The sequence below is a fragment of the Python bivittatus genome, unplaced genomic scaffold, assembly GCF_059951505.1.
Source record: "Python bivittatus isolate LINGU-HERP-01145 unplaced genomic scaffold, Pbiv_v1 ctg000980_np1212, whole genome shotgun sequence".
NCBI lineage: Eukaryota > Metazoa > Chordata > Lepidosauria > Squamata > Pythonidae > Python > Python bivittatus.
In genome coordinates this window covers 61,798,229-61,818,531 of record NW_028277125.1, presented here as the reverse complement: position 1 = coordinate 61,818,531, position 20,303 = coordinate 61,798,229, and the positions used below count along the sequence as shown (strand labels likewise).

The following is a 20,303-nucleotide window of genomic DNA, read 5'->3' as shown; positions in this document are numbered from 1 at the left end:
TGGTTGCCAAGCACCCAAATTGCAATCACATGACTGGGGGGGCACTGCTATGGCTGGAACTTTGAGGACCAGTCTAAGTGTCACTCGTTCAGTGCTGTCGCAACTTCAAACAATCGCTGAACAAGTAATCAGTAAGCGACGATTACCTGTAGTTATATTTGCATGAATGTCCCAAAATCCAGGAATGTGAGGATTCTTATCCTTGCCTTTTTAAAGAATCTAACTCCACAGACTATATTTGTATCCCTCAGCAACCCAAAATGCTAAATGGTTACATTTTAGGGTGTGTTTTAAACAAAGATGGAAATAGAAAGAGGAGGTCTCTGGGAGTTAATTTTTTCCCATTTCTATCTTTAAAACCCCCATCTGCTACCAGGTTCCCCATTTTTATGTATTTTAAGGGCAGAAGTGTGAATAGGCTTTGGGAAGCAAATTGCTCCTGTCGTCTCCCTTAAGCCCCTGTTCTACTGCAAAATAGCATTTGAACTGTTTGGGGGAATTAAGAGTAAAAATGGGTTCAGTTCACCTTCCACAGACTTCCTATTCCCATTCTCACCCTTAAAGCCCACAAGACTGGATTGGAAAAATCAACTCTTTCCTTCCAAACATGTCATATGTTTTCTGAAGGGTCTTTGGAAAGTCAGGAGGCTAAGGTGTAGCTTCCAAACTCTCCAACTTTGTACAACTGTGTCCCAGAAATCAGTCAAATACTATGCTACTTTAATAACTGACAAAGAGTAATTCCTTACTTTTCCTTACTCAGGAGTAGCAACTGCAATTATTTATATACTATGTCCCTCTGAAACTCTATTTTCTGGCTTATAGCAATTCCTTCCCCTTCCATTTCAATAACATTTCCTTGGCAGATGCCATCATCAGAAATGATGTACTGATCTATTTGCTAGGGGGTGAATACACTAACAAGCAGTTTTCTCTTTTGCTACATGTTCTTGTGTGAATGCTAAAAATAAACTTTTGACGTGAATGGTTGAGATAATTATTCATCACTTTAGAAGCAACTGTTCCTCACTTGTTGAAGCACAATGCATAAATCCTTTGTATGCATTCCTTTACCTCTGGAAAAGGCCCTCTTTGTAATATCATTTGGTGCGTAAATGTATATTAAGGACCTGTTGCAATATATTTCATTCACTGATTTTCTCCACTCATTTTCCTAATTGCCTTTCCTACTGTTTTATATGCATAATAGCTTAAAGTTAATTTATAATAAAGTCTTCGACATTTTACCCTAATTATTTACCTGCTTGCTCAGAAGTCCCAGTAAGTGGCTTGCTCACAAGAAGACATAGATAAGACTGTAAATAGCTTCAGAAATAACCCCTGTTCAAGCAAGTGGGGTTTACTTATGCAGAGAATCATGCTTTTAAAATATTAAAAATTCTTGGTGTATTACTTATTCATTTATGTTATTAGTCCAATATGGAGATCTGATGGACTATAACAGTATTCTTGGTACTAAAGATGATTTTGGAGACTTGTGCTTTTCTCTACAATATTCCGCCTTCCCTTTTTTACATTAAAATAATATTTACAAATTAAAAGTAGGGCAGAGTGTTTGGCAGACACAATTAGATGACCCAGCCATATTGGGAACTCATGGTAGGCAAGTAAATATGTCCTTATGTCCTTATAACCCTAATTATGTTGTGAAGCCATTCAAATATTTCCTTAATTTAGCTCAGTTCCTTTTTCCCTGTTACTGAATTACAGGTAGTAGTAATTATCAACTAGGGCTCATATCAAGCAGTGGGAGTTAAAAGCTGGTTGAGGAAGTCCAAACATTGGTCTAATTCTTTATCCTAGTGAAAGATCTAATTCATCCAAACTATGAGAACCAGTTTGGTGTAGTGGTTAAGGTGCTGGTGTAGAAACCAGGAGACTGTGAATTCTAGTCCCCCCTTAGGCATGAAAGCCGGCTGGGTGACTTTGGGCGCTCTCTCTCAGCCCAAACCACCTCACAGGGATGTTGTTGTGGGGAAAATAGGAGGAAGGAGAATTATTTATGCTCACTGCTTTGAGTTACTTTTAAAGTAGTAAAGGTGGGGAAATATATAATTTTATATATATATTAAAGTGCATTCAAATAAAAATTACATATATATATTAAAGTGCATTCAAAATGAATTAACTCTCATGCCATTTTTTGCTGCTTCATTCATGTAGATAGCATTTTCTTTGGCTAGAAATATGTAAATACAGTGGTACCTCAGGTCACAAACGCTTCTGTTCACGACCAATTCGGGTCACGAACAGCACTGTTCGCAAAATTTTGCTTCCGTTCGCAAACTCCGCATCAGGTGATGAACAGGATCCACGGCCATTTTCCCTGCCGTGACACGTGGTCGTGGCTTCCTGTAGGGAGGGGGACTCTCCCTCCAAACAATAACCGCCTCCCCACCCGCCTTCCTGTCCTCCACGCCTCAAGCAAGGTTAGCGTTCTCTCTCTTCATAGTGTACTGTATTGTACTTTGTGTCATATTTTTGTGGTTTAAAAAAAAAATACATATGGTTCAGAACGGATTAACCGTATTTACATTGAACCTTATGGGAAAATTTGATTCGGGTCGCGACCAATTCGGGTCACGACCAGAGTCGCAGAACGAATTAACTTCGTGACCCGAGGTACCACTGTACATCTAAATTTGATCCACATCAGCATCAAATATATTCTTTCTTCATGCTTTGTCATATAAAATGTTAAAATATATGCTGTTCCTGAATCAGTTTATTCCAACTGCTTATTTTTAATAGAAGATAGTTTTAATAGAAGATGACAATAATTAGCAAGCTCCATTCATGGCTGCCAGAGCAGACTATTTTTTTATATCCTTGTATCTCACCTCATCCATATTTTTACTAGGAATATATTCACTGTCATGCCTGCTTTAAGATAATTGCTCAATTGCTGAAAAGAAAGAGTGCCTTTCCTTTGGCATCGTAATATTCAGGAAGAGGCATCAAAAGAGGAGATGAGCTATTTTGGGGGAGGCATTGTTTCTCCCCAAGTCAGTTGCTTTTCTCCTTCTTTTCACCCTCCCTCTTCTATACATGCATGTGTGCACACAAACACATTAAGGAAAGCTTATTCATTCAGCAGAAGAAAAGTAGAGACCCAGGAAGAAATTTAGTAATATACCATCCCGCCTCAATGAAACACATGGTGAAGGTAGCATGAAGCGTGGAATGAGCCTCCAGAACCACCGTTTGCAAACACCTATTATTATTTTGAGCCAAGTCAGTTAAGTAGAAGGCCCTTAGCAATAACATCCTTGAAAGACTGCATGCAGGAATTCCTACATAGGGCAGAGGTAGTATGTGCTTATAATTGTCATGTAAGTGAATCCTTTTAAACTGGTTTTAAGTGAAGCACACACACATACACACAAAACTCAAACATCTTGGGGTAATAAATATTTTGCTCTCATAACTATCCAACTGTATCCTCTATGTCAAGTACAGCATAACTGAGAAAGTGAAAGGCAGAAATCATTACGTGTAATTATTTTTTTTAATCAAGATGATATTATGGAATATTAATGTTGCATGGAACAATAGCTGAAGTCTAATTAAAGCCAATAATTGCATAGAATATTGAGATTTCAAACATTTAAATTAGTTTTTATGGTAACATCCGATTATTTTGGCAAACTGAATGTTATTTTTGTATACCGGAACTCTTGTTTTCTGCTTTTCTCCTGGTTTCTGTCATTTCTTGTACAGTATTGTGTATCTAGATTTTTAAAAAAACATGGACTTTTTTCAATATATGTAACAGGAGTTCGTATTCTTCACATCCTTTTCCCCGTCTCTGTGTTTCAACCCTTTCTGAAAATTAGTTTGCAATTATGGCTTTGGTGGCTGCTGCTGTGTGTGTGTGTGTGTGAGTAAGAAAGGCACACCAAAATCTTGGATTTGCTGCAATATATTGTTGGATCTCACTCTTTAGGGATTTTTTTTTGGTTGTTTTTTTTAGGCATTAAAAAACATACCATAATAAAATATGAAAATAAAGGTAATTACAACTAAACCTGGGGTGAAGAATCTGTGATTTTCAGCAGTTCATATTAAATCACCAGTGATGGCTAAATGATGGCTATCAACCACCTTGGGCTACATGACCAGTAGTGAGTGATAATAGATTTGTGGTTCAGCAACATCTGAGGGCCTCAGGTTTTCCACTTCTGAATAGGATCCACCCACAAGAGACCAAGAAAATTGGGCTTGTGCTGAGTATACAGTGGGGCAAAAAAGTATTTAGTCAGCCACCAATTGTGCAAGTTCTCCCACTTAAAAAGATGAGAGAGGCCTGTAATTTTCATCATAGGTATACCTCAACTATGAGAGACAAAATGGGGCGAAAAATCCAGAAAATCACATTGTCTGATTTTTAAAGAATTTATTTGCAAATCATGGTGGAAAATAAGTATTTGGTCAATATCAAAAGTTCATCTCAATACTTTGTTATATATCCTTTGTTGGCAATGACAGAGGTCAAACGTCTTCTGTAAGTCTTCACAAGGTTTTCACACACTGTTGCTGGTACAGTATTTTGGCCCATTCCTCCATGCAGATCTCCTCTAGAGCAGTGATGTTTTGGGGCTGTCGCTGGGCAACACGGACTTTCAACTCCCTCCAAAGTTTTCCATGGGGTTGAGATCTGGAGACTGGCTAGGCCACTCCAGGACCTTGAAATGCTTCTTACGAAGCCACTCCTTCGTTGCCTGGGCGGTGTGTTTGGGATCATTGTCATGCTGAAAGACCCAGCCAGGTTTTATCTTCAATGCCCTTGCTGATGGAAGGAGGTATTCACTCAAAATCTCACGATACATGGCCCCATTCATTCTTTCCTTTACACGGATCAGTCGTCCTGGTCCCTTTGCAGAAAAACAGCCCCAAAGCATGATGTTTCCACCCCCATGCTTCACAGTAGGTATGGTGTTCTTTGGATGCAACTCAGCATTCTCTCTCCTCCAAACACAACGAGTTGAGTTTAGACCAAAACATTCTACTTTGGTTTCATCTGACCATGTGACATTCTCCCAATCCTCTTCTGGATCATCCAAATGCTCTCTAGCAAACTTCAGACGGGCCCAGACATGTACTGGCTTAAGCAGGGGGACACATCTGGCACTGCAGGATTTGAGTCCCTGGCAGCGTAGTGTGTTACTGATGGTAGCCTTTGTTACTTTGGTCCCAGCTCTCTGCAGGTCATTCACTAGGTCCCCCCGTGTGGTTCTGGGATTTTTGCTCACCGTTCTTGTGATCATTTTGACCCCACGGGGTGAGATCTTGCATGGAGCCCCAGATCGAGGGAGATTATCAGTGGTCTTGTATGTCTTCCATTTTCTAATTATTGCTCCCACAGTTGATTTCTTCACACCAAGCTGCTTGCCTATTGCAGATTCAGTCTTCCCAGCCTGGTGCAGGTCTACAATTTTGTTTCTGGTGTCCTTCAACAGCTCTTTGGTCTTGGCCATAATGGAGTTTGGAGTGTGACTGTTTGAGGTTGTGGACAGGGGTCTTTTATACTGATAACAAGGTCAAACAGGTGCCATTACTACAGGTAACGAGTGGAGGACAGAGGAGCCTCTTAAAGAAGTAGTTACAGGTCTGTGAGAGCCAGACATCTTGCTTGTTTGTAGGTGACCAAATACTTATTTTCCACCATGATTTGCAAATAAATTCTTTAAAAATCAGACAATGTGATTTTCTGGATTTTTTTTCTCATTTTGTCTCTCATAGTTGAGGTATACCTATGATGAAAATTACAGGCCTCCCTCATCATTTTAAGTGGGAGAACTTGCACAATTGGTGGCTGACTAAATACTTTTTTGCCCCACTGTACATTGATGTCAACACTTTTGCCTCCAGTTAATCATTCTCTAACAAAGTAATTTTTTCTCCCGTTAGCCTGCCTGGTGGTATATTTTTATTCTTTGTCAGGTATTGGCCATAGGTCTTTCTAACAAGTCTTTCTTTAGAAATTTAGTACTCTCATAGACTGAAAATACAAGCCACCCTAGTTACAATGAGTAGCAACTTCCACATAGGCTAAGAATGGAGAGAGAGAGAGAGAGAGAGACAGGCCCCAAGGCTTCAATCCTGAGTTTATTTCCCTTGCTATATTATAGTAACAGATTGCTTGCGCACCAGCCGATTGGTTGCACCTGGCCTGCGTTAATCACATCATTGTGAACAAAACATTATAGGGACTCATCTGATCTCTTATGATAATGTTTGTAAGGAGGGGTGGCGGTGGATGGTTGCCTGAATATATTCTTAGTTCCTGCTCTACCAGGTCAACTATTTTACCCATTTTACTTCAGCATTCTAAAGGCTGAAAACTTGAGAATATTTATGCAAAATAATAATGCAGTAAACTACAGATGGCATGGGTAATATTTCTTCATATATGTATACTCCCTTAATTTCCAGCAAAAAAAGACTGTATTATTTGTCAAATGAGAATATACTGATGTCACTTAAAATAGAAAAGTATGACTAAGTCTTTCACCTTGTAACTTTAGTCTGTATCCTTAAACAAATTCAAAAAAAAAAATCCTGTATAACAATTCATTTTAATGTTTAACAAGGGAGGGGGGAAGCAGACCCCAACCTTTATGATTATTACATGATTATTATTTTGTTTGTTGTTCAAGCAGAGCAAATCTATCCTGTTAGTATGAAAAATAGGAGATCAAGTATATCCTCCATTCAGAATCAGTAATATTTTATAAAACTACAAAGTAGATGTATCACTAAATAAAATTAATGTAGAAAAATATTACAGATTATTAGTATTATTAAGGTACTCAAGTGAACTCAAGTAAACTTGTGTGCTTAAGGTACTCTTAAGGATACAAACATGTCTACCTTATTCTGAGTTATGATTCAGAGACAACTGCACATGTGCAGAAGTTATATTAATCCCATCTTGTCCAAAGTAATTTGACAAAATAACTGAGAATATATTCCTTCTATAAATATTTCCTAAGAAACTTGCCGTTTACCTTCTTACTTAAAAACAGTCTTTTGTTTAATATTTTATATACTGATCCATAAGCAGTTACCATGAAATGATTTTAATTATATAACCATTGAAAGCTTTCATAACAGCTTTCATTTTACTTGGAAAACCTAAACACTCTGTAAGCTAATTCAAGGTTATTTCAGGTTCAAAAAAAAAATATCTGAAATCTACTGTGATTAATTTCTGCAGTGAAAAATTGATTAAAGCACACTATAAAATTGAAGTTCTTGAAAAATGCTAGCAAAAGCCAAGTGAAGCTATCATTTGGCTGTTTTTTCTTTCTTGGACTTCAAAAAACATACTGACTGCTCAATATTTTAATTTCATCCTATATATTATGGTCCTCCTAATACTCAATTCTGAGATCAATTGAAAACAAATTATAACTTGTGAAATGCAATCATTCAATCCAAAATTTCAAATGAAAAAAAAAAAGTTAACATTAAGAGCACCAAAGTAGATGAAAGCTAATTAGATGAAATAAAATCAGCATCAGTTTAGGTGTGAATAGGGCATGTGTTTGATCGTAAAATGAGAGGATCAGACTTTAAAACTCTCCAAGCTAAACACAGTAAATCTTGAAGCAGTGTCTGTTTAATTAATTTTGTAGTGAACAGCGGGGCTGTGTAAGGTCAGTTCAGCCTGTTTGCAGCCAGTTTTCAACTCGGAAAAAAGCCTAAATGCATTTTGTGATGGTTCCCCAGAGTGGTCCAGCAGGGTATGTACAATTCTGACATGCGAACTGAGGAAAAAAAGAGCCCTGTCCTCTTGTAATCTACTGTGAAGGAAAAACAAAACTCTATCATTTTTGTTTAGTCAAAATGAGGTGAACCGAAAAGTTAAAATGTAGGAGACACTGTAGGAGGACAGCTGTGTTAGTCTGTAGTGGCAAAAAATCAGGAGTCTGGTAGCACCTTTTCCCACCAATAATTCTTCATCAAAGACCCTTGAATAAGCTTTGCAGTCACATATAAGACGACTTGTTTTTTTATGGATCGCTAATTAGTTAAACAAAAGCAGAGTAAGAAAAATGAGCTCTTATGGCAATGAAGAGAAAGAACAAATGTATTCCCTCGGAATCTCTGTTGGAGCTGTTCCTTGTTTATAAATGATCTTATCTTAGGGATAGGAGTTGAGGGTGGAAAAATCTACCCATGTTCATCAACAGCTTTGAAAGTTGTTTTTTGAAGATAAAGTGATGCACAAGGGGACAAAAAATCCTAACCTAATCTATAAAAATATAGTAGGTCTGTATTTATGAATGTTAATTTAAGGACATTCATGAATAAATCTCTACTTCCTGGAAATGGGGAGATGTTCCAAAAATCTGTGGAATGTAGTACTGGTGGCTACTGAAAGCCAAGAGAAAAAACACATTTTCCTTCAGCTTCTTATCTTAGAAACCAAGTCCAACTTTAGCCTGTTGTCTCCAGCAGACCTCCAAGTTAATTCAGGTCTTTTTAAAAAAAATAAGGGGGGGGGTTAACCAGTAGGTGCAGGAAAGGGAAGGGGGGAAAAAGCTTTACTTCTATGAATATTAGTAAGTTTATTTGTAGAGTGAGAAAAAGTTAAACCATAATAAAAAATTTCCCTCAGTTTTCAACCTTATCCAGATTGATTGTTCCCTTGCCTTCTACCCTTATTCTTGCCTTCCTAGAGCTACGCTCAGGTGAGGAGACTTCTTTCATAACCAGCACATTTCACTTTAAGATGAGAAATATATTTTCAAAGCAATTTATTGTTTTAAAATGATCTTTTTCTAGATCACTGTGCATTACCATTACTAATTACCTTTCTGCCACAGCTTGAAATCATGTCTGTTTTTATAAATTAAATCTGAAATATATTTTATGAATGTTATTCTGATCTCTGAGCTATAATTTCTTCTGAATCTCTCCCCCCCCCCTTAATTGCAGGGCAGCCATCAGAGTACTTTTCTACTTCAGATATAGCTTACAATTTAGGATAAATATTTTATGAGTTTAACTATACTTTTACATAGCAATTTTAATCTTCAGATGAGTAATAGATTTGATTTTTTTTTCCTTGCAGTCTGTGTTTTCAAGTTATGTTTAGTAACACGATGTTCTACAGCTATATGACTAGCTGTAACTTTATCATTCACTGAGCTCAGGTTTGGGTTTACTCTACATACAGCAAGGATGTTGTCTCACAGAGAGAACAGAAATAAAAAAGGTCATTTCAACAAGTTTATGAAGTGCTTAAAAATTTACAGAAATCAGATTCTATTATTTGAATGAATGGATAAGCACTGCAATCAAAATTTTACAATCCTGATACCATTCATGTTTAGAAAATAGCTTACAAAACATTAAGAAAGAGCTTATTCACACACTGATTGTGAACCAATAGCCCTTGGTTACTGGAATTACTTTGTTTTTTTCTTTGGTACTATCAAGTTTACTTCTTAAACACTGGATAAAAAATAATTGAATAACAGCCAAGGGATAACTGCAGTGTAATGGGAGGAGTGATTGCAGCTTTATCAGAATAAAACTAATTTATATAACATATTCCAGATATACACAGAGGCTCTAGGTTTAGGAGACAATATTGTATGTCTTTATTATTTCCCATTCTAGTGGGAATTTTGTACCCTTATCCTGATATCTTTTATTATTTTGGTGTTGAATAATCAGTTTGTAATGATGAACTAATATAAGGAATAAACATAAATTTCTATTAAAGATAATCTCACAAGGAAAAACATAACCCCTACAGCCCAGGGATAATTTTTAACTTTCCACCCGCCAAGACTTTTATCCCATTTGTATGAAAGGAATTGTCAAGTCATCAACCAAAATCTAGCATCGTATCCCAGTGCCAGCAGCTTAAGTGCAAGAGTGTTCTAAGAGTTACTACAATTTAGCTTAGTGGCAGAGTAGACCTAGCTGGGTCTGGAAATTCAGAGGCTAAATCTAGAATAACTGCTGCCATTCAATGTAGACAACTATGTGGGTCAAGGGACTGGCTTAGTTTAAGAAAGCTTTCTGTCATTTCAGGGGGGTAACACAGTCCCATGCTACAATCAATATATTTAAATATTGTGTTACATTTCAGATGTTACTTGAACTATTTTGCAATACTGTAATTCTTGTCAATATGTTGTGTTGGAGGAATGCAGAATCTGGTTTTTTTTCCATATCAAATTCATTTTCAATGTTGTTATAACTAAAACCTCTATCTTGGCAACTGATTATGGTTCTCTTTTTTTCCTTCCACTGTTTAGTGTGGAATTAGATTTTAAGCAGCAAGAAGACAAACTTCAGCCAGTTCTGAGAAAACTTCATCCTATTGAGGAAACTCAGGTTGCACCTTTGCCTTATTCTCAGGAGAGTTACTCCTCAACTCCCAAGCAAAAATCCAAAACTGAATCAAAAAAGCATGGAAGATGGAAACTCTGGTTTCTTTAACTAAGTCCGTAATATATGGAATTTAAGGTCGCCTTCATTAAAAACAAAAAAAACTACATCCACATGAACTTGTGGAGTTTTTAAAAGAGGATCCTAGTAATTTGAACAAGTGACTGTCAGGAAGTGTTACTCTGACAATATTAAGAAAGCATTCTTTCTCACCATATGTACCAAAAAAGGCCTTTGTACCTATGAATGAACTTTCAGGAGTAAGGCATTCAAATTGCATACCTTGCCAACTTTTTATTTGAATTTTACCAGTGTGGGATGTTAAAGAATTTTTAACACCAGGATAGAAATTCATGTTAGCAAAAGGCAAAAATATAATTATTTGCCCACAATTCCTTTGATTGTTAAAAATAACATTTTAATGTTATATTGCAACTTTATTCACACCAGAGTGGATATCAGTCCAGTTTTTGTTTTGATTCTTTCTTTGGTTTCTTTCTTGTAAAAGAAAGAGCAGGACTTTTCCCCCTTGAAGGCCTTCACTGTATATTTAATTTTCCACATATGCTGGGGTGGGTAGTACCATTTTCAGCACATAGATATCCTGAGGAAAGCACAATATGTTCAAATGGTCTGAGACCATGAATAATCTTTAAGATGTGATTATGTGTATACTTGCCTTTATGTGCTGTAGCATTATGCCAAGTGATTGCACCTCAGTGAAATGCTGGCACCTTTAATTTACTGTCATTTTCATCACACGACCTACTGCTCACTTTAAATGGTGAGCAGTCAAAAGCCACCTAAAGTCAGGGCATGCCTTTAATTACTGACAGTTGACAGGGTCAAAGCTAAGGACGCTAAGCTCTCTTAGATATTATTTTTAATCTGTTGGTACCCAACAGCTAAAACTGTATGTTCTGGCACCATATTTGGAATGGGGGAAAGAGGGAAGGGAAAAGATGAGTAACAGTAAATAACAGATCATTGGCAGCTGCCACAATTTAATACACTTTTGTAATTTAGTCTCGAGAAAACACTATACTCTCTTGACACACTGTGCCAGAAATTTTATAATGTATTGTGTTGTGCTTTATAGGAGTTCACAAGAGCCTGGCAGTTTTGCACATAAAAGGAAGATACTGAACCATCCTAATCCTTCTATTAAAATAGTATTAGCAAATGAGAACATTGAATGAAAATGTTGTGCAATTAACAGTTTAAGAGTAATTACACATATTGAACAAAAACTCTACTAGTTATGTTTAGACACTTTTAATTCCCATCACTTTCAATGGCAGGGGATCAAGCACATAGTTAACTGTCCCAGTAATATCAGTGGAAGTTCTTTATAGCTTGGCCCTGAATTACTTCCTGTATTTAAATAATATCTCTGGAAAAATTATTATATAAGCTTTCTTTGAAGAAGTTTTGCCTTTTTATACTTCCAATTTCAGTAAGGTATCTGGAAAGAACTAGGTACATAGTTTATCTCAAAAAATTATACAGGTTCTTTTTTCGTGACTGTAAAGCAGAAGAAAGTGAGAAATACTGTTTTATTCGTAGAAATATCCAGTGAAAAAATATATAAATGCAGATGTGTTACATTTATTTTATTTATTTTTATTAATCAAATTTATACGCCACCTATCTCACTGTATAAATGATTCTAGGCGGCTTGCAAGTAAAAAACAATACATTCACTTACTTCAATATTAAACTTACATACATGTTATACATTTTATATAGACCAATATTAAAAAAGTATAATTTGGTTGTTTTCTGGAAAAATACTTGAGATAATGTGTTCATGAAAATATAATTGATACATGAGTCATGATCAACTTCAGAACTCCCCTATTATTCTATAATACTTTTTCTAGGAATATTCTAAGAGGGCTACAAATTACTATTTTAAGGAAGTATTTCTGAGTTTTATTTTTATTTTTTAATTTCTTTTTCCCAAAGAGGAAGGCTGAGAAAGGCATTCTGATGCTATTGGAAAAGTGTGAATATTTATATTGGAAAAGAATGGAATTAAATATATTACATTTTATAATCCTTTTAATTAAAGTTCAAAACTTATTTACAAATGATCCCACTATAAATACTTTAGAATCACATCCCAAATATCTCAGATAATTAAATGTGTTATTCTTACTAAACCCAAGCACATCTTCAAAAAATAATTACATACATAGATTAAACTGAGGTGTTGATTGTGATCCTACAGATCACATGCATATGCAGTAGGGTTCAAAATGTGATGGAGGATGTGTGAGCTTGCATTTTCTACATGTCAGGAACACTTTAAGACAGTTGCATCTTTTTCCTGGATTGACACAGCTGCCCTCTGCAACTGACATGTGATTCCAGGAAAATACATACTAGGTTTAAGAATTCCTGGCAAATGCTATATAACACCTCATGCTTTTCAAATCACATTTTCCCCTTTGAATTTGGATCATTGCAGAGTCCTAATAAGCAAACTAGTTTTTATGACCATTTATTCATGGTCTGAGTAAGGAACATGGCCATTATTCCTTACCAAGTAAGCTGGTAGTAATTATTGTTTACATTTGCTGACAGTAAATTCTATTCTATAAACTTAGAGTAACTTAGGTTATTAAATTCTCCCAAGTCCAAAAAGTAACTTAAAAGTCCATCACAAGGACACAGACAAGAAGCAAGAGGCCAGCTACAAACATGTGCCGTCTCATGCAATGGTAAATGGTCCCTGTCTCACAAGTTACTAAGGTTCATGTTAAAAGCTGCACATGTATACATGTTTTTCCTGATTTTCATCTAATAAACCTTAGTAACTCTTCTAATCACACAACCCAGCTACAACTTCATTCATGGCTTGTTAGCTTGGAAATACAGTGGAACCTTGCGTTACGAGCGCTTCTGTTAACGAACTTTTCGGGTTACGACCAGCTCCGGCCACAAAACTTTGCTTCGGTTTGCGAACTCCGCCTCGGGGTACGAACAGGATACACGGCCATTTTCCCTCCCATGACACGGTCCATGGCCATTTTTCCGCCCCTGACACGTGGTCCGCGGCCATTTTCCGCCCCTGACACGTGGTTGTAGGGAGGGGGACTCTCCTTCCAAGCAATAGCCGCCTCCCTGTCCTCCACGCCAGAATGGATTAACGGTAATTACATTGAACCTTATGGGGAAATTTGCTTCGGGTTGTGACCAATTTGGGTTGCGACCAGAGTCACGGAACGAATTAAGTTCGTAAACTGAGGTTCCACTGTAATTAGTTGTGGAGAAATGCACAAGAAACCTGTGCAAACTATAGGGTGCATGTCTGCTGGTTTACAGACTATATTGCTGCCCAGAGTCACTCTCTTGTGAGATGAGCGGCTATACAAATAATCCTGCTTATTTTCTTTTTCTTTTTTTAAAATCTGGGCCAAATCAAACATACACATTGTATACATATTATAAATATGCAGCTCTCTGAGAATCTTAGCATATAATCTGTAGATTTCAAAAATAGTCCATATTCTCTTTGATTTCCATCAGCCCACAAAATTTCCTAAAATATATTTGCTTGTTGCCAAGTAACACACATTCCATTATACAGGAATCAAACCAGGAAAAGAAAGAAACATTCAGAAACCATCTTGAAGCTGAGAAATAAATTGATTCAATATTCCATACATGAACAGAGTGTTTTCCTAAAACGCTTGCAAATTTTAATTTTTACATTTCCTCTTTCAAAAGATGAAATACATATTCTTGCTCAAGGCTACATATTGTGTTATCGTACCATACTATGTAACTTGTAATAAAATTTCTTTGCAAGTGTGTAAAACGTATCATATTGTATTACATTTAGGATCACTCAGGCACAATTTAGAATTCTATGGAGAGAAGGTTAAAATCTGTAGTGAAGTATAATATTTAATTGACATGTGAAATGAAAATACTTTTATAATTATTGAGATTTCTTGTTTTAAAAAACCAGGTAGGACATCCAAAATGTGTATCATTATTCCAATTTGGTGTATTCCTTAATTTGCTGCTGAATTCATTAGCAATATCATGTGGTTTCAACCACTCGTTTACTTAAATACACTTCCATATCATGCTTTAATTCCATTTCTAAATAATAAATGCTGCAGTAATTTTATATTACTTGCTATTTTCATACTACAAGGACAGTATTTTCTAAGTTTGCATAATTCCCATATAGCAGCAGTGACATAGATATTTGTTTTGAAATTAATGGGAAACAATACATGTAAATATCACTTTTTTTCTTAAAAAAACAGACCACTGTAATATACTTTATGTAGTCAAGATAAAATGGAAAATATTAATGTTAAAAATGCTGAGTATATGAATTGTTTGCTTTGCTTATATTATTTTGATTATTTTTGCCTCTGAAAACACTTTTGTACAACAAAATACTGGCTGTGTGTCTCTACTTTTTCTTCAACATTTAATTGCTGTATCAAGTTTTAAAACCCAAGAGATGAATTTTTCATGAATGTTTTAAAATGAAATTAGATTTTACATAGCACTAGTTCAGCACCATTGTGTAACAGCAATGAGTTGATACTATATGTAAAGTTGATAATTATCATTGCCATTAACAGACCCCATATTTTACTACAATGAAACTGGATTTCCAACATATCTCTCAGCATTATTTCCTTCTCAATAAAATGAGTATAAACAATTTAAATATAGGATACTCAAAGTATCCTCCCCCCATTTATTTGAATTAAAAAAAAACAAACACCATAGTTTATTTATAAGTGAATATCTCCACTAAAAGGAAAACTGAAAGTAAAAACAATTATGAAAGATGACCTGATTGCAATTATGGCAGGCAGAAATGTAACACCACATGCATTAAAAATGTAGATTATTATATTATTAGTGTAGTGCAATATAAAGCTATTTATTTAAATTTATTAATACATTTATTATTATTTATTTGACTTTCCACCAGGAACTGGTGGCTTACAGAGCCCCTCCCCCACCTTTCTTTTTTTCCTTATGATGAGGATGAGGGAGCCCACAGTGGTCTACATACCATTCCCTTCAATTTTTCCAGCAAGGTAGGTTGATCTGAAAGAGAGTGACTGGCTCAAAGGACACACTGAGCTTCCATGGTGAACAGTAGACCTGAACCTTGGTTTCTCCAGCCCTGTTCCAACAGCTTAACCTGTATACCACAGTGGCTCTGATTTACCAAATATTAATAGTACAAAACATTAAACAGTACTACGTGGTTTATCAATCTTTTCAAACAACATGCTCGCTTTTGGTGATTGGACCACAGTTCTCATTGTCACAGTCCACTGACCATGCACACAAGTGTTGATAGTTAGAAACACTGGAAGATGCTATACTGGGGATAACTAGTTTAATATAATTGATCTGATCCGAAGTGTCAGTGCAAAACTTGCTTCCTCCATGCAATTCAGTATGCAGCCTTAGCTAATCCGTATGACATAACAATGATCCATAGTGAAATAAATGTTTTTAAACCAAAGGGTTGAAAAGATGATGGAGTATACCTTCCAAATGACAGATGCCTATGTAAACTCAGACTAATGTAATTCACGATCTGAAGTAATACAGCTTTCTCTGTCACTGGATTAATGCCTACTACAAACAACAGTAATAGTAATAATAATATATACTCAAAGATTATACTGCTGAAGTCTAATTAAAAAACAACTATCAAGAATCTCAGAAATTCTCCATAATACGTAATTTTAAAAAACATGGTAATTTATATAACTGATCAATAATAAATGTTAAAATATATTGGAGTTGAGAGGACGATGTTCTACAAGAGTCAGGATTCAAAATACAGGAAGCTGCAGATAAAAGATTTACCATATCACTTGAAAAGATAAAGAGGAAGATCTTTTCAACATGAGGCTATGATACACACAGTTCAACTAAAATTATCAGGCCACATTACCTTTCTATGGACCAAGATAACCAGAAATGACAGCCAAGAAAGAGCTTGTGAAGGAAGAAGCAAGGATCAACAATCATAGGAAAAAACAATAACGAACTCTGAGTTGAGAAAGCAACTGGTTGCCTTCTAGTAGCCTACTTGTACCTTCTGCCTCTGGATTCTCTTTTCTTTTTGCTGATTCTTGGAACAAAAACAAGCCCCTTTTTCTTTGCAGAAATCAATGGGGTTGAAGCAAATTCCAGGGCCTACTCTACTTTTGCTGTGTTGTGACTCTTGCACAGAAGCTAAGCTTTTTATTTGTGAGCCACCTAGAGTCATTTATGAGATGGGTGGCGTATAAATTTGATTTACAATTGAATGAATGAATGAGCAGTGTCAGATGAAGAAACAGATATACAAGATCCAGGGAAAAAGAGACCCAATGCTAGACCTGAACATTTAAAATTGGGCAGCATGAAGGCTCCCACAAACTCCCTTACAATAAAACACTTATAGATTTTCCCATTCAGAGTATTTGCTTCCTGAGAAGAGTGCTGCCTCTCCAGTGGAGGTTATATAGACAAAGCAATTGCAGGAACTACTAGATAAGGGTTGGGCATTTTTATCCAGATTGCTACTATAGGAGTACATATTCTATTAAAGAGATACCAAAAGGGATTTTCTATTTTGAAGTACTGTACCAGTGACTCAAAGATCTATCAGCACCAGTTCTGATTATGTGTAGCTGAGATTAGAATTCAATAAGATAAGAGTATGAAGTATTTTTTAAGTCTAGAAAGACCACTTACAAAAAGAGCTTAATGGCTTGCTATGTTGTGAACTATCTGTTACTGGTAGTTCATGATAATGACAAATGTGTGAAATGATATATATCAGCTGTTAAGACAGGCACAAGGAAAGTACTGATCAGGCCTCCCTTTTGTCCTACCAAGGCAGGCCTAACTCATTTGTTCAAAGAAAGGCCGATGACGGACGGAAGGGAGGGAGGGAGGGAGGGATTCAACATAGGCAATAATATCCTTGGCGAAGCAGTTATCTGTAGAAAATTCAGTTATCCATAGAAAAAGATTATATCCCATTTCTATGCTGAAGAACTGAATCATTCTCTACTGTGTATTGAACAGGCTGCACCTAGAATATTGCATCCAGTCCTGGGCAGTGCATTTTAGGAAGAAAAATGACAAACTGAAGCTTATTCAGAAGAAAACCACCAAGTTTACAAAGGACTTAGAAGAAGAAAAATGTATGAGGAATGGTTGGAGGTGTTGGGTATGTTTAGCCTGGAAGTATGGGGAGATATAATGCAGTATTTGTTTTCAAGTATCTGGAGGGCTACCTCACAGAAGTTGCTCAGAGTTGTTCCAGATGATAGAACAAGACATAATGGATTTATAAGGAAGTAGATTTTGGTCAGACATCAGGAAAAAAAAAAATTAACAGAGCAGTTCAACAATAGAATAGATTGCTTTGGGAATCTGTAACACAAAAAGGACATATTGTTCAAGTGGGAGAGAAGGAATTCTTCATCAGGACCCAATCCATGGTTAATGTCACTTGCTAAAATCAGCTCAGAATACGGGAATTCAATCAGCAGATGCAGGAGATAATCCTTTGCGGGGGGGGGGGAGGCACAATTAGCATTGGTTTATGATGCAGCCTTCCTATTCCACAAAAACTTGTGAGAAAAATAAGCCAAACAATTTCACTGGGAAAAAGAGCTGTGAAAACGACAGACATTCTCAATACTAGTATGTTAAATTCCATCAAATCTCAGTCATCAAAGGTCAACTTTATCCGCCAAAGACTCTGTCCTTGAGCCGAATATTAGGAGGACATTTCAGCTTTGGGCACTTCAACCTAAACCTAAGAAGAGACAGAGACACTATAAAGGAAATCTGATAGCAATTCTTTTGAATGACTCCGTGGCATTCAACAGGAGACCACATTGATGTTATGTAACATTATCCTTTAAAAGATCTTTAAAAGACATTTTCCTACAGGAGACTTAGTGATGAGAATCCCTAGACTTGATACCTACGTACCACTTTTATTATGGGCTGCACCTAGCCTAAAGGTAGGGTGAATCCAAAGCAGTCTCAGAATTTTAATTTATTTAAATCAATTTTAACTATTTGGTTAAAAATTATTAACCGATCTACAGAAAAGAAAATAATTTACTAGATAATTAGTTTCCTTATTCTATTCTATAAAACAAAATCTGTTTGCTGAAAAAACAACTGAACAAACTAGTTGGTAAAGATTCTAAATAAAGATTAGAAAAATTAGACACATAAAGATAAACCATATTTACACACCATTCAAAAGAGATGATAAAAAAAGTTAAGAAGGAAACATTCCCCAGCAACCAACACCCAGATAAGCAGGGATTCACACCAGACACACAGTGAAGCAGAAAACAATACCCTGATCAAGGAACTACTAAGGAGAAAACCACAACCCCACCAACACTGGCAGGACAAGCTACTATAGATAAACAGGGAACAAACCCCACACACCAGCACTGATGACACCTAGTCGGGTAATGAAATGTCTGCAAACAACCAAGGTCAGAGAGCACCAAGGACTCCACAATTCAACCATGAGTTTCATATATTCTCTTCTATTGAAAGTTTAGAAAAATTATCCATTAAGTTTTTTAAAATTTAATTTCTAATATAGAGTGTTTAGCTAAGTGAGCTTTCTAATTTGAATCCTATGATTTATTTCTTGAAATTCAATAATGAAAAATTATTGAGTTATTTTACTTGCATATTGATAAACTGGATACAGTAGTGTTAATTTCACTAGAACACCAATATGCATCCTTCAAACTAATTTAATACATGCATAACCACCATGTGCAGCATCTAAATAAAAGCTGCAAAGCTAATCAGCATATTAGAAGTTACATGTCAGAATAATGTTGATTGTGTTCAATAGCAGTCATGTAACCTGAAGAGAGTGACTGCCATCAGACAGACAATATATTATATATTCATACTCTGCAGTTAAAGATGCCACCCAGAAAATGTTACTTCAATGAGAAAAAATATAAAGCAAACAATTAGAGCCAACCTAATCTTTAATGCAAATAATTGTCTGTAAATTAGAGAACACATTCAGAATTGCAAATTATGTTCAATCTTGAGACTGTTAATTTTATAAACTTTATAAATTAATTAAATTAATATACACTTCACAACAGAAATCTATAGTGTAGATTTATATAATCTGTACTTCTCCCTAGCATGAAGCAGCAAGATAAATTTTAATGAATTATAAAGTCTGAATTAAAAAATAAACTGAGGCCAGGAAATATAATTTAATTGTTAACAGATCCAGTATGGCACAATAGAAAGAGTATTAAACTAACTTTTCAGTTCAAATCCTCAACCATGAAGATTCCTGAATTACTTTGTCCTTCCTCACAACAAGGACTTGAAGGATTTTTGTAAGGTTAAAAGGGCAGAACCATATTCACAACCCTAAACATATTGGAGGAGATGTGTGATCAAAACAACAATCTAAAAATAATGCTTAACTTCCACAGAAAGTTTAACCAAACTTGAAGGGAAATGTGAGCTTCCAAATATTGCTGAAAGTCATTATAAGCAGTGGATGGAGAGAGAGACTTGGTTTCTATAACCTTAATTTTAACATAAACTACATTTGAACAGATGAAACCAAATCTTTGGCAGGCAATTTTGAGTACACTTGGTTGTCTAGACTGCATACATTGCAATTCAGGAAAATGTAAACGGCTATTATGTCCAATGGTTAACACTGTATAAGTCAAATCGCTTCTACTTTTAGTGAATCAAATTGGTTCACTCAATTTCTCAAGTGTACTATTTCACATAAAAAAATATAATTCTCATAGGAAAGATGCCTTTCCTAAAAATATCCTTCAGGA

General features: G+C 35.8%; 2 protein-coding genes across 7 annotated transcripts in view; one reads left to right on the top strand and one right to left on the bottom strand.

Annotated features, from left to right (window-relative positions):
• INSYN2A (inhibitory synaptic factor 2A) overlaps nt 1-13,513 on the top strand; it is a 61,917-nt gene extending 48,404 nt beyond the window's left edge. For all 5 annotated transcript variants that reach the window (XM_088132123.1, XM_088132124.1, XM_088132127.1 and 2 more), the window contains one exon: nt 10,302-13,513. In XM_088132123.1, the coding sequence (XP_087988249.1) occupies nt 10,302-10,485 (184 nt within the window). In that variant the 3' untranslated portion in view covers nt 10,486-13,513. The remainder of the gene's footprint in view (nt 1-10,301) is intronic.
• The window catches only part of DOCK1 (dedicator of cytokinesis 1), a 458,761-nt gene that overhangs the window by 286,183 nt on the left and 152,275 nt on the right, over nt 1-20,303 (bottom strand). The gene's annotated exons all lie outside the window — the stretch shown is intronic.